Consider the following 15,825-nt stretch of genomic DNA (forward strand, 5'->3'; position numbering starts at 1 on the left):
CACAGTATTTTTCGCTCCCTATTACTGCAGCATACCAAACTTGTACCCTGTTGTTTCATCTCTTCTTCACAGGTTCTTGAATTTTGCACCAGCTGTGTTCCTGGGATCAAGGTCCTCATTTAACTGTAATTTCCCCAGATACCCATGTCCTTAAATTGGGTGTCAGGTGCTCTCATAACAACATGGCTTAGGGCCCTATGTGAAGGATTCTACTGAGCATACATGGAGCCCTGGGATGCCTGATGTCTACACTAAGAAATCAAGGTGTAATGGAAAAACCACATTTACCAGACTACTTGCTGCTTGAGACATTGCTGTTACACCAGGATGTGCAAGGGTGAGAGGGAAAAGAAGTATACGGTGGTACCCTTACACAACTATTAATACCATTAGATATTATCTCTCATTAGCTTATGGTTTTGTGAGTGTTTCTGCCATCTTATCATGTGTTATAGTAGCAGTGCTATTATCTTGTGATTTAGAATAAAAATAAGAAAGCTTAATTACACTGCAACAACACAAGGATGGAATTTTCTCATGCTGTCAACACATCCGTTTGCAGAAGCTTTAAGAACACTTTAAAAATAGTTATGAACATAAGGAAGCATGACAAAGAATCAAATCTGATGAGGTGGTGACAGCAAGAATTTTGTCTTGAAAACATGATTCCTACTGCATAACTCCTAGAACAGAATGAACAAACTAACTGGTCTTTAAGATCCATCCGCATATGCCTGCTTTTCTTCTTAAAAAATGTTTTGGGGTACTCTCATTTTGACACAAGAAAATCACAATTTTATAGTTCAAATTGGGAAAAATAAATACAGTAAATGGGCAAAAGTACAAAGATTCACAAAATGTTTAGGGGTATGCGTCTCCCCAGAAAAAGCACTGTACATATGTATTGTTTGTTTTATTGCCTAAACTGCTGTTTGCTTTTGTGTTTCAACATTGGGAAAGGCCTCCTAAAAGTCAATTGTTTAAAAGGAATAGGAATTGCAGAAAGGTAGATTCAGGCATATACTGAAACTTCCACATTATTTGAATGAAAAGTTTTGTTTTGTTGAAAGGACGCTGCAAAATCAAATATATACTTTTAGTATTTTAAAAATTACCGTGCATATTAGTTTGTATCATAGCTAATAGACGATAAGCTGATTGTCTGCCTGTTGTGCACTATTGCCAAGCTTAACATTCTCCATTTAAATAGCAGTCCCTCATCCATTTGATGCAATTGGCTTAATTACACAATATATAGTGTAATCAAACATTTATTCCTGATTTGTTTTGCACATCCACAAGTCTGCAGAAACCCCATTAACTTACCTGCAACTATGAATATGAAATATTTGCCACTAAAATGAAGATCACTATTATTTGTTCTACCCCTGGTCATTTTTAGTTACCTTTTTGTTAAGTGGCAGAAGTATTAATAGTTAAAATGATGGTCCACAAATACTGTATACCATAAAGTTATGCAGATTATTGTGTTTGTCTTCTCTTTTAGATCTTATGGAGAATATTTAAAACAATACACTGGGTACAATTTATTTTTACTGATGATACAGAATTTGAAAAGGTCAAATCAGAACCAATATACTGTACCTTTCCGTCTGTAAGACACTCCCATGTATTAGACCCCCTCTTATTTTTGGGGACTCACTTTTAGGAAAATGAGGGGAAGTGGCCCAAAATTGTTGAGCCATGCAGCTGCGGGCAGGAAACACCCCCCAGATCGCTCCCTGCTTGCTGCGGCATCAGAGGAAGCCGTGCTCCTGCCAATGAGCTGGTTGGCAGTGCGCCGCTTCTCCTATCCCCCCAACCCATGCCACTATCTGTGTATTGGACGACCCCAGTTTTTTGACATGAAAAAACCTCGTCCAATACATGGAAAAATATGGTAAATATTTAATCAACTGAAAAAGAGTGCCACAAACAAGAGATATGCTGTTCATCATTGTGAATGTGGTCCCAGTATAGTAACTAGACAAAATACCCTTTGTACGTGCTTTTCCCTATTAAGTAGCACAACTGTATGTGGAAACTCGCATCTGGATTCGGATAAGTGCAGCAAAAAGACAAGAATTATAATATGAATAAAATGTCCTAAGCTACTTACTTTTTGTAACAACTCCTTCAAGGCGGATAATATTTGGGTGGTCAAACTGCCCCATTATACTAGCTTCTCGTAGAAAATCTCTTCTCTGTCTGTCCACATATCCACCTTTCAAAGTTTTAATGGCCACTGGAATCTCCCTTTTCCCAGGTGTTTTCAGCCGACCACTGCATACTTCTCCAAATTCGCCTTAAGTTAAAAAGCAGTTGGTTAGATTGTTAGCAGTGCATGTGTTTAAGATCTAAGCCTTTGAGACAGATGTCATTGTAGCAGTTTCAGAATTTAATGCCTGAATAAGTACCAACAGTTCCAAAAGAATCCTTTCACTTCAGTGTGTGCTCAAAGGATGTAAAAAATGCTTAAAATCCTAAAAATTATAAATAGGATCTACACAGGAATAAAGAATCCTAATTAGTGAGTTAATACATGGAGAAAATAGACCAAGTCACATACAAGAAAACATCAAATAAACATTCAAGGAACTACAACTGTATTCTATTCCACATAGCTGAATAAAATAACTATCTAACCTCAAAGGTCCATTTTTGGAACTGTGTATTCAGACATCTTTGAGAAATGAAAAAATTACAATAGTAGTGTGGTCATGTGTCCTACTTTAAGAGGGCAGTTCTCTGTTTGAAGGAGTCCCCTAAGAATTGCCCACTCCAAGTTTGCTGTAAAAACACAGAACCGTTAAAAGGGAGAACAGGCGTCTTGAAGCTGCCCATCAGCTTCTGGAGACCAGACTGAGCACTATGGTGAAATATCCCGTATTTTTATTTAAATTTATTATTTTGTATCTTTTTGTATAAATTAGTACATGCACATTTATGCATATCTTGCCCTCTTTTATCCATTTTTTAGAGTTATGCGTTACACCTTCCCCACAAGAAAACGTTTCCCTAAAAGGAAATTACCGTATATATCTAATTTCACTCATAGCCATTAGTGATAGTTAACCACCACTTATCAACTGCTAATTTTGTTGTACCAGGTAGTAGCATATAGAAAATAATCCTGATATTTCTCAGAATGACTCATGAATTTGTTTTTTCTTATGAGTTTTTTCATCACTGCTACCTCTTCTTTAATCAGTCTTCGCAGTCCAAAAGGAGCAAAAGGATTCACATTATCAGCAATATAATTAGCTGATACAGCTATAAAACACCACTATATTAATTCCTGAGGTAAACAACACCTCTGTTGGTGGACATTTTCTATTATAGTGTAGTTATTAATTCCCTTTGCTAAAAATAAGTTGTTTGTAGATACTCAAGCACTAACAGAATTTCAACTTAAGACTGTGTTTTTAAATATAGAAGAAGACAACATACATCACAGTTGTGGCTGGGGTTATTATAAATTGTGAGCTGAGAGGCAAATCAAATACAGGAAAGTACAGATGGTGAAAACTGCATTATTAAGAATAGCCGTTCACACACAAAAAACCAGTTGTAAAGCCTAATAAAGGTTTGGCTAAGTAAGTAAGCTGTGCTAATAAGAAAAATATTCTAGCATTCCTAAACAAATTAACACAAATCCTGTCTAAAATTCTGTTGTGCCACCTCCATCCACAAGTGAAAATTACGACTTTTACTTGTACATAAATAAGCCACAACTGCCCTGCCCATCAGAAAGAAGAGGGGGGATTATGGGGAAGGGTAGACCACTGCAGAACCTTACAGAGAACTAGTAATAATCTCATATTTATGGGAGGACTTCCCCCTCCCACAGCCTAATTTTAATAGATCATGGTCTCGACTTGCCTTAATAACAAACTGCAACAATTTTGTTTGAAGAACTGTACTGACCTGTACTATTCTTGTGCTGCTTACTAGAAGGCCATAAAATAAGGAAATTAAGGCATAGAATTTTGAATTAATTCTATTCCAAATAGTAATTTCTATTCAAATAAAAATAAGGTTGCATTTATTACCTTTTTAGTGCAGAAAAATGAAATATAAATCTTATTTATAAAAAAATAGTTCAATATTCTATGAAATCTCTCTTGGAAAAAGTAAGCCAAGAGCTTGTTCCAAATATGATTTCTGGCCTACACATAGAGGAACATATATATGTGTGGACAAACACAATCAAACAGTCATAAAAATACAATTCAGAGGAAGTGACCTAGTGGGTAAATTCCATATAAAGCAACAGAGCTGAGATGGCACATGTTACTGGGCAGCCTATACAAATACAGATGGCTGGGAAGCAAAAAATAATAATACCCATTGAGTTCTATCAGCCACAGGAAGAAGCAAAAGCAATTCAGGCATGGTAAGGTTCTAGATCAGAACCTATTTCCTTCTCTTACAAGACCAACAAGACCAACTAACCAATCAATCAATCAATCAATCAATCAATCAATTCATGTGGCTAAATATGTGTAATGATTTGAGTAGATACTTTGAGAAGATACTTTGAAGTATCTTCACCTATTAGAAAAACATTCCTTTTTTATACAGCATTAGATTCCCATACAGGTCTTGATGGAGATGATCAGCTTATCTGTATTAAAAAGAGTATTTATTAGTTATACTTGGAAATTAAGTGTGATGAATTTTTACCTGCCCCAATTACTCTCTCAATACGAATTCGTGATGGATCTATCTCCTTAGCAAACTCATGAACAGCAAGTGATGGGTCTTCATACGTGTCTGGATCAATGTATGTTTTAGTTCCTGGGAATTGCACTGTAAAACCAGAAATATTGTTTTTGCTTTAGACAGAAATAATTCAGGCAACACACACACAGGAAAAATAAATCAAATCAAATGGGAGTATTAAGAAGTAGTTAATAATCATAACGGTAAATCTAATTCCAGATTCCGCTTCCTTCATATACATCTAAGAACATTTACTAATTACCAACTAATTTTAACAGAACCTTCTTATAAAAAAGGACTTTAACTCAAACGTTCTGTGACTACTGTATTTACGGATAAAACGTGATGTTATTAAGTACATAAAAGACCACTATTGTACTGCCCCCACCCCTTAGCAGACCCCTTATTTGCTGGAAAGTCGGGAGAATGTCTCTGTCTACCATGTACCCACTGGGTGGGGGCTCAGATTCCATTCTCCCTTGAGGCAATTGTTGGAGAAAGGGAAGTGGTTTAAACCTCCCTTCCTTGTAAGTTAAGCAATATGCCAGGTGTTAACTTAAGCAATATGCCGTCCTAGGCTCCTTTAGGAGGAAGGACTAGCTATAAATTTGATAAATATAGAAATATAGTGCTCTAGTACATAAGAGTACTATGTACATTCCAAAACCTCCCTTCCTTACACCCACACCCACACATACCACACCCACACAGTATGCATGCCTTCCAGTGCTGTCTGAGATAGTTCCTTTTCTTCTTTGTTGAAGGGGGATAGGGCGAGAAGCTAGCCCCTCAGGAGCCGGCTTCCTCCTCATATTTATTATTATCAGTTATTTATATTCTGCATTAATTGCCTTTCCACTTAAAAAGTGTCTGAAGTGATGTACAGTAAAAATACAGCAGTTCAAAACTTTTATTTGCAGCAGGCGCCTCCCATACATTTCACAGTCTAATTGACAGCTGAATATATGCTGTCTCCTGCTCTTTTCATGCTGCTTTCTTCAATCAGGTAATCTGACAGGTTGCTCTGTCTTCTCTCACTTCCTCAAAGTGGCTGCATGACGGCAGATTGGCAAGATGGTTTTTAAGTGGTCCTGCAGTGGCAGTTTAGAGGGGAAAGGCCACTTCAGCTCAAATCACCAGGAGTTGGATGGTGAGCAGGTCACAAAGTTGCTTTTGTCTTTTCTCTCTCTGTCCCCCTTTCTATGATTAATTTTATTTATTTATTACATTTATATGGTGTTTATAGGAGGGCTTTGTGTACATGCAGTCCTTGATGGGAGTGTTTTTCTATTGTCTCCTCAGATTTCTTTTTTTCAAAGCAACGTTCTTATTCTTATCTATCCCAAGTATACTAGCTGTACCTTGCCTCTCAACCGTCCCATCTCACTGTTCTGTTGTTGTTAGGGAGAACAACACGGAAGCATGGAGCTTGTGGTTAGGAAGAATGATAAACTGATTCATGTTGAATTTTTGTATAGGCTACATTGATATTACATGCTTTAAATATGTGGAAGAAATGACACTGCATTCGAAATTCTTGTCTCCTTTGTGACCCATTTCTGTTTTTCCTTTATGGAAATCATTTCACTATGAAAATGTTAGAAGTGAGAATGAAATCACAACTAAAGGGATAAACATTCATTTTTGGCAAATAAGTGTGATGTGGTTTCTGGCAGGCATAAGTTAGAAAGTTGAGAGAAAATCACACAATGAAGAGCATGTGGAAATTAACAAAAACATTTTCAACGCAGATAAAATGAATTTATTTTGAAGTTTAAGGAGGTGATGGGGAATTATCCCTACAGCCCCAAACAAGCACCCTGGAATAACGTAGGTTTAAAAATATAATGGAAGACTCACTTTGTGTTACACTTTTGATCTCTGTGGAGGGTTTGATGTATTTATTAATTTGACATTTTAGATACATAGACACTTCCCTCAGACCCCCCTTGTAGGGAAAGTACCAAGGAGAACAGAGGAATTCTATTTAAGTTAGGGCTGTCTGCAACTTCTTGGACATTGCCAGGATTCTTCCATTGAAAATGGTTTCCTGGCGGAATTTTCGGAAGTCAGTTGCCTATGTCTGGGAAAACAACCTGGAAGTGCTGATTTTTTTGCAAATTTACAAAAAAAGCTAAAAAGCTTCAGTTTTGTTGTTGTTGAGATTAAAAAAAAGCAAACAAAGACAAACAAAAACTCAACAACCTTTGTGACTGGATTCTCATTGCAACCCATTGCAACTCATATGGCAACCCTAATTTAAGTTGCCTCTTGTCCAAATGGAATCCTTATGTCACTAGAAATGTAGCTAGATTTTATGCAATAGCCATAAGTCAAAGAAAGCAAAAGTTCACACAGCTCCACACACAGTCATAAATTGACACAGCTCATAGTCAAATTCTATTTTAAAAAATACCTTTTAATAGAATTTATATATCCTTGGATACATATTTTAAATCTATTTAATTAGTATATTGATAGTTATATTTTACTTTGACCATTTTAATGTTTATTTAAAACTTATGCTGAAATTCTACTTTTTACTATGTTTATTATTTAGTCGTAATAATAAACATGTCTGAGCAGGAGTGAAACTAGGGATGGATGGATCTATAAATTTCAATTTCTCATAATAATATACAATTGTTTGTATGTGATTTTGCCTAATATAGACACTTTTGCAACACAAATTTCCCTAATATAAAGCATTTTTGTATGTTATTTTCACGAATACATTATTTTTATGCATACTTTACTACTATATGCATTTTTGTACACATTACTTAGCTAGAATTTTCTTTTGCAAAATTCAGAGAAGTTCAAATTTCAAAGTGTAGCTGTGTTTTGTGAATTAGGTAGATGTGCCTTTAAATGTGAGCTGAACTGAATCTCTCTATCATCTCTAGGTGGAGCCAATCACTTCAATGTTAAGAAAAGTTTTTGTGGAGTTCATGGTGTTTCCCTCAACATGAAGGTACTCCTTTTTATGTGGAGCTCTAAGTGTACACTTGGGACACGAGTGGCGCTGTGGGTTAAACCACAGAGCCTAGGACTTGCCGATCAGAAGGTCAGCGGTTCGAATCCCCGTGACGGGGTGAGCTCCCGTTGTTCGGTCCCTGCTCCTACCAACCTAGCAGTTCAAAAGCACGTCAAAGTGCAAGTAGATAAATAGGTATTGCTCCGGCGGGAAGGTAAACGCCATTTTCATGTGCTGCTCTGATTCGCCAGAAGCGACTTAGTCATGCTGGCCACATGACCCGGAAGCTGTCTGCGGACAAACGCCGGCTCCCTCAGCCAATAAAGCGAGATGAGTGCGGCAACCCCAGAGTCAGCAACAACTGGACCTAATGGTCAGGGGTCCCTTTACCTTTAAGTGTACACTTAAGCCACAAGAAAAATTAGGAGGTGTGCGTAGATGATAAGTCGTGGAAGGATAGAATGTTTCTATCTCTTTCAGCCAGATATAAGAAGTGAAAATACATTAAAAATGCAATGATCATTCTTCATTTAAATATGAAACATCACCGATAGCTTTGCTTACAATGTCCATTTTGCAAATGAGCTCTTCGTTTTTCTTCAGACTTCATTTTTGCCTTTATATACCACTGGCACCTTTAAGAAAATGAACACCATTTCACTTTTTTAAACCACAGAAGAAATGACAGTGAATTTACATGCTGATTATTTTTCTTTTATGAACTAAACTTACAAAAGCCATATTAATTGTAGAGGGCAGCTAGAAAAACAGCAACCAAATAAAATAATGGCATGCTTAGTAATAAATAACTGTACTGAAGCCCTTTCCATTTATTTAGTACCTGTGAAAACCAAACTCATGAAGGTACTTCTGAGAATGTGCTAGCAAGAACCATCCTGTAGGCACCAAGTCATGGATGAGCAACACATCTAGAAAATGTGTGATTGGTGTTACTCTGAAAATGACCCAACAATGCACAAAGCTCCACTAACAGCGACAAGAGATTTGATGGACCAGGGTTCTTGTATCAGTAGAAGGGGCCTTATATTCATTCATTAATGCATGCATACATACAGGGGCTACTCAATACATTAAAAAGGTAAAGGTTTGGCCATGCTGGCCTGATGACCTGGAAAGCTGTCTGTGGACAAACGCCAGCTCCCTCGGCCTGAAGTGAGATGAGCGATGCACCCCATAGTCGCCTCTGATTGGACTTAACTGTCCAGGGATCCTATACTTAAGTCAATACATTTTTGGAAATCCCTACACGTATTCATTATTGGACACCTGAAGAGGGCTTAGGTATCAATGAAGATGTATTTTTTTAATGTATCTACAATGGGAACACAAACTTTCCTCATCTGTGTGAAAAAATCTGTGCAAAAAAAATGTTACTAGGAACCACCACACTCTGGGATGATGCTCCACATGACTAAGAAATGAAACCAAGGATGGGGTTAGGCTGCAAGCTGTAATACAGCTAAAAGGGGCTAAATCTGTCCTTTACCAAAACAGGAGCTTCCAGGGGTAGGATTGGCTCTACCACCCAAGTATTTCTCAGTTTCTGATGGGCCTGCTGTTCTAAATGGGAAAAATCCCACTGGGTTACTGCAAGTCATATGAGCCCAATGGCATCTACTCCTCTTGCCCCTAGGATAGGAATATTTGTATTCAGTTCTTCAGTTTATATCCAGCCATTTCCTAGTCACTCAGGGTGTATCACATTTCAAAAAATTTATGAACAGCTTCATACAATAAAAATTGTAGTGTTCTTCTTAGAGCCTTCTTTTCTTAATTTCACTCCTCCTCTTCAATTTTTTCATTGATTCCTGTGCCCTCAATAGCTCCCAGAATCATCTTTCCTTATTCCCCTGTGATCATTAATTCATTACCAATGTTTTTTCATTAGCCAGTCCCTTCCTCTACTTCTCATCCATTTTGTCCATTTCATCACAGTCTTTTGGTTCAGGTTTTCCTCTCTTACAGCCATTTTCGCCGCTGGGCTCAAACTGTCCCTTTGGAGTTCTTGGACTTGCACTCAATCAAATTTCTACTTCTTTTAGCCTTCCTTACCTATTCAAGCATCTTCCCTTTTTCCTTTTTCCTGCTAAAATGAGCTTTAACTTTCTTCAGACAATCTGGATGCTTTATGAACATTCTTGTGCTGCTGGGAGATTCATTCCTTCCCTAGCAAAAATATTCACTAACATCACATATCACAGGAGCTTCACTTTGTTGCACAGCTTCACTGAACTCCCACAGCAATATAGAAATCTCATACTGATCAAACCTAAGTTTTAATTCTCTCATAATATTTTTGTGGTTTTTATTCATTCAAAACTTGGCATGCCGATTTGCTGTTAGCAGGTAAATCATTCAGTCAAATATAGATGCAGGTGCATATTTCCTTCTGACTCTTCAGTATGAATAGACTCATCAGCAGCCTTGTGATTCAACATTGCATCAAATTGCTAATTCTAAATGGTGAATCAGACCACATCTGTAGCATACCAGCCCAATCTTCCACTTTGAAATTTGCCTGAGATTCTAAAACATGTTGAATATTTGTTCTGAATTGCCCTGTCTCTTTATCCTGATGTTTACGTAACTTCAGAAAATGAATCCATATCTTATGTAATTGAAAGAATGTAATTCAACAGGGATACATTAAAAGAATAGTTTCCAACGTTCTTAATGTTATCTAATAAATGTGATGAAACAAGAAGAAATCAAAATATGACTCTCTCTTTCCACTAAAGTGAGAAGCACACTTCAGAATGTCATTTGTTTGCTGAGCAAAATCATTTCAAAGGTCTGTGGCTTTGAAATGTTTGCATTTATCCTGTCTTATTTGATGTCAGTGAGTAAAGCTATTTACAGACACTCTTGTGATGTAATTTGTCACAATTGCCTTTTAAAAACATTAACACCCATAATTTTAACTGCAAAGTGAACCATAATTAGTTATGTGAATTAAATCTGTACATGATGGGGCTCACCAGAAAGTGGTGCAGTAATTCTTACAATGCTAGATAGAAAAGCTAACAATTTATTAAGTGTGCACTAAACAGGACTTCAGACTCTCTATGTGCACTGATAATATACTAATTTCCAAAATTATAGTTGTATTCAATGGTGTCTGTGTGGAAGAGGAACGGGCTTCTGCTTGCTCAATGGAATTTCATCTTCCTCTCTTCCCACCTGCAACCCCCTGTGTACCTCCCACCAAATGTGCCCCAGAGCAGATTGGTACAGGGCGAGGAAGAGAAGAGGAAGGTAAATGTCCATTATACCAGCAGGTCTACTGTGCAATGTTTTTTATTTTATTTACTAAAATTTCAAGTTTATTCTGTTTCTGCTTGATAAAAACAGTTTCTAAGAGCAGATATCTAACAGCAGAAAACTTTGTTTCCTACAATGCTGATCGTTTCAATGCTCAGCTTTCATTTAATCTTTTCCTATCACTGTAGCTGGAAAAAATAAGATAAATTGGGGTACCTTAGAGTACAATAGGTTGCAGATTCATCTCTTGCAGTGGAGGCAAGTCTATGATTATTTGAATAAAGCTAGGCATTACAAACCCTCCAAGTGTCCCGATTTTCCATGGACAGTCCCGGATTTACAGAAGCTGTCCCAGTTTCTGATTTGATCCCGCTTTTCCTTGGACGTCCCTGTTTTCATCAGAGGGTATGGAGTTATGTGACCCCCGAGCCAAGGAGATAAGTAACTACAGTGGTACCTCAGTTTTCGAACGTAATCCGTTCTGGAAGACCATTTGAGTTCCGAAATGTTCGAAAACCCAAAACTCAAGAAAGAAGCCTCAAAACGGAAATCTCAATACGGAAAACTCAATATGGAAGCTGTGTTTCTGGTTCAACTTCCAAGGAACGTTGGAAAACCAAGGCATTTACTTCCGGGTTTACAGCGTTTGTGTTCTGAAACGTTCATCAACGGAAATGTTCAAAAACCGAGGTACCACTGTATACAACTTTTAGAATACATTGGAAGGGAACGTATAGGGAAGATTTTTAATGTTTAATGTTTTATTATGTTTTTATATATGTTGGAAACTGCCTAGAGAAAGGGTCAGCAAACTTTTTCAGCAAGGGGCCGGTCCACTGTTCCTCAGACCTTGCGGGGGGCCGGACTATATTTTGAAGGGGGGGGAATGAACAAATTCCCATGCCCCACAAATAACCCAGAGATGCATTTTAAATAAAAGGACACATTCTACTCATGTTAAAACACGCTGATTCCTGGACCGCCTGCAGGCCAGATTTAGAAGGCGATTGGTCCGGATCCAGCCCCTGGGCCTTAGTTTGCTTACCCATGGCCTAGAGTGACCGGGGCAACCCAGTCAGACGGGCAGGGTATAAATAATAAAATTGTTATTATGGAATAGGATGACCCTATTTTCATCAGAGAAATGTTGGAGAGTATGGCATTATATATTTTGAAGAAGTTCATAAAAATAATAAGCGGTAACATTTCAATGTGCTAAGTCATAAATCATGCTTTGATAAGGAGGCAAGTTTCCCTCCAAATGTATTTATTTATTTTACTGGAAATAATGGAGGGGGAGATGGTTTTCCCCACCATAAATTCAAAACGGCTAAAAATGTTACATCTATAAAACCCAACACAAGAGGACACCTTTGCTCATCACATTCTTTTGTCACTCAGGCTAAGGAATAGTCTAAACATTTTCAGATTATGTGAAGATGGTGAAATGAGATACAGAGCAGTCAAGAGTGGTTTATACTTCCGGCCCCATTTTCACTATACAATTAAAGCTGTATCATACCACTTTAAACAGTCATGGCTTCTCCCAGAGAATCTTGGGAACTGTAGTGTGTTAAGAGAGTTAAGAGTTGTTAGAGGAGACAGCTTATTCCCCTCACGGAGTTACAATTATAAGAGTGGTTTAACAGTCAATCCCACTTCCTAGGTAACTCTGTAAATTGTAGCTTTCTGAAGGGAATAGGAGCGGGTCTCCTAAACACTCTCAGCACCCTTAGCAAACCACAGTCCTCAGGATTCTCTGAGGGAAGCTATGGCTACTTAAAGTAGTACGATATGGCTTTAAATGTCAAATGCAGATGGGGCCATTAAACCTAACTGCCCTTCCAAGGAGCCCAGTTTCCCCAGCATTGGCACAACATTGGGACTTGTTAGGTCAAACACAGATACACTTTGGACATTTTTTTCCTTGAAAAGGCAGGGTATAAATGTAAAAAACAAAATATCAAATAAATATTGCCCTGCATGAAAATGAGTTACAATGCCAATGTTAATTACCTTCCAGTAATGAGGAAGAACAGAGTGAGGATGACTAGGAGCGTGAATCCTCCAACAGCCGCTGTGGCAATGACAAGAATCTGCCCCTGTTCTGCTGCCATATCTGAAGCTGAAACAGAAACGCACAGGAGTAAATCTCTGAATAATGGTTTTATTTAGAAGAAATTACATTACTCTACCAGCCAAATGCATCTGTTGTTAATAATGGCAATTGCTATGATTTGATTGGTGTTTCAGCAAAAACAGAACAATAACATTTGCTTTTGGAGTAAAATGACAGTGGCATGATGCCGAGGGCAGGATAGAGGTAATGGGGTTTTGTTTTCTTGTCTAATTTCTGAAAGCAATATTGTAATAGCTATATATAACCAGCATTTTTTAGGACTGAAACATTATCTACATATCATTTACCACATATTCAGCATTTGGGTCTACATTACTAGCAGATAGCATGGTGGGGTATTTGCACCACACTGACCTTGTCAACCATCCCACCCCACCCCTCTACCTCCCAGTAAGCAGCATCAATGGGGGGTCCGGTGCCACCCCATCATGCAACTGCATTTATCCTTATAACAATCCTGTGAGCATCACAGCTAGTGATCCAATGAGCCCTGTTATTCATACAGATATTTGATCCTGTAACCCATTTCAAAATTCAGCATTCTCTCAATCTGAGTCACTATGTTTCATCGATTGATAATGGCAAAGCTAATGAAGGCAATCAAAATATGATAGTAGAATCCAAGGTTAATTGGAGGACCAGGTGTTTTCTGCTGTAGCAACCAGAATGTGGAACTCCTTACCACAGTTTTTTCAGTTGTCCTCCACTTTATTAGTGTTTTTCTGCTCCCCGAAAACACTATATTATTGTTTAATTAATTCTTCACTAAGGAGGTTTTTCTGTGGTCTCAGTTTTGGCTCTGAAGTTATGTTTTGTAATGGATTTGTGTGTAACTTTGCTTAATATTACTTGTTGCCTTGTTTTCATTTTTTTCATTGTAAGATGTCTTGAGTTCCTCCAAGGGGAGCCTTTTTTACAATGCAAAAAGGAGTCGCAGGAGGCATAATACAAAATTGGGCCCACAGAGGGGAGGTATCAAAGGCTTAAAGACCCCAGGTTTCCTATTTGGACCACTTCTTCCTAAGCCTGCAATTTGCTTTTAACAAATCATTCATGCAATTACTAATTGAATGGCATAGTGTCTAGTTTTGCCCTCGATTTTTAAAAATTCTGCCTGTAGCTTTTAATTTCCACTGAATTTAGCAAGATCAGTTTAAAATAAAATGAAAATAAAAGCGGTGGTAATTCTGCCCAATTTGCAATGCACACTGTAATTATATTCCTGGCAATAGTTTCCTGGTATGTGATGACGGCAAATGACAATAGTGCATTTCATGTCTTTTGTCATAAACTATTCACAGACAAGTCAAGCATGTGAAGTGGTGAAGTGACTGCAGAATAAGTGGGGAGCTGAAGCTTTTTATGAAATGCTAAATAACTAATCCCCCAAATACCAAATAGCTAGCTATTCTGAAGCAATTTTACACTTCACATCATGTTCTGCTCCTTAGTGTCCCAATTGCTTAGAAAAATTCAACCTAAGAAAATATGATGCCACACAAGTAACTATGCATGTAATGACACAGTTCCTAGGAATGCAGTTCAAATATCGAACGCAATCTTTGAACTACCAATAGGTGCTTTAAATAAAGCAAAAAGATGTTCTGAAGCAATAAAAAGGAAGGGAAATAACAGCGGAGTGCACATTGCCATCATCTAGAAGATGCAGCTCTCTATAGATAAGATCAGCACAAGAAGAGACTTGATTATCTAAGTCAATGGATACAAAAAAATATGCTCAAAATCCGAGTCCAGACAAATGCAAATCCATTAGCTTCAGGTGTCCAGTGGAACTACTGACTTTTGTTCTCACATAGACCAATATACTCTGGGTGTCTTCAAAAGCCATTTGTGACCAAGATTTCAGAGTGACAGCATAAGCTGCAATTTTTGCTAAGCAAGTGCAAGCTTAAATGCAAATTATTCATAGGCTTATAGAATGGTAGCATTGGAAGCAATATTGTGTGACTTATGTAGAAATGTACTGCCTGAGCATTTATTTTTTCAGATGCCTAGTTTACAGTACTGAAAGGCTAAACAAGACTGGATCCCAAGGCAGGGACAAATGAACTTTATAAGCTATCAGGCAACTAACTGCCTATGGGTCTGGATCATTAGGAGTACAGTCATACCTCGGGTTAAATGTGCTTCAGGTTGAGCGTTTTCAGGTTATGCTCCGCGGCGACCTGGAAGTAACGGAGCACGTTACTTCTGGGTTTTGCCGCTCTTGCATGTGCAGACGCTCAAAATGACGTCACGCGCATGCGCGGAAGCGGCGAATCGCGACCCGCACGCATGCAGACGTGGGGTGCGTTTGCTTCAGGATGCGAACGGGGCTCCGGAACGGATCCCGTTTGCATCCAGAGGTACCACTGTATATTAGGAGCTTAACTGAAATTGTTTTTTTCTAATTGAAATAACACATGCAAAGGTCACCAGTTTGATTCCTAAACTACAATCACACCAAGGACAAAGGAGCTAGCACAGAGGGGAATATCATTGTGGGATAGGAACATAGAAAGCTGTCTTAAGGTGAGTCAGACCATAGGCCCATATAGCTGTCGGATATTAAGCCTTATCAGAGGAACTGGCCATGCTCCAGGCACTCGGCTTAATCTCCTTGTTGACCTCCCTGTCCGCGGCTCCCGGCAGGATACAGGCTAGGTCACTATTGGCGATCCTCCTCAAGCATGAGAAGAAC

The 15,825-nt window shown here is 38.2% G+C and overlaps 1 protein-coding gene across 4 annotated transcripts in view; it reads right to left on the reverse strand.

The window, feature by feature from the left end:
* Positions 1-15,825, reverse strand: part of EPHA6 (EPH receptor A6) — a 367,313-nt gene that overhangs the window by 80,541 nt on the left and 270,947 nt on the right. For all 4 annotated transcript variants that reach the window (XM_081198943.1, XM_081198944.1, XM_081198945.1 and 1 more), the window contains 4 exons: positions 13,001-13,109; positions 8,267-8,337; positions 4,687-4,812; positions 2,120-2,305 (listed from right to left, as the gene is read on the reverse strand). In XM_081198943.1, the coding sequence (XP_081055069.1) occupies positions 2,120-2,305; positions 4,687-4,812; positions 8,267-8,337; positions 13,001-13,109 (492 nt within the window). The remainder of the gene's footprint in view (positions 1-2,119; positions 2,306-4,686; positions 4,813-8,266; positions 8,338-13,000; positions 13,110-15,825) is intronic.

This window comes from Podarcis bocagei (genome assembly GCF_964188305.1).
Source record: "Podarcis bocagei genome assembly, chromosome: 6".
Lineage (NCBI taxonomy): Eukaryota > Metazoa > Chordata > Lepidosauria > Squamata > Lacertidae > Podarcis > Podarcis bocagei.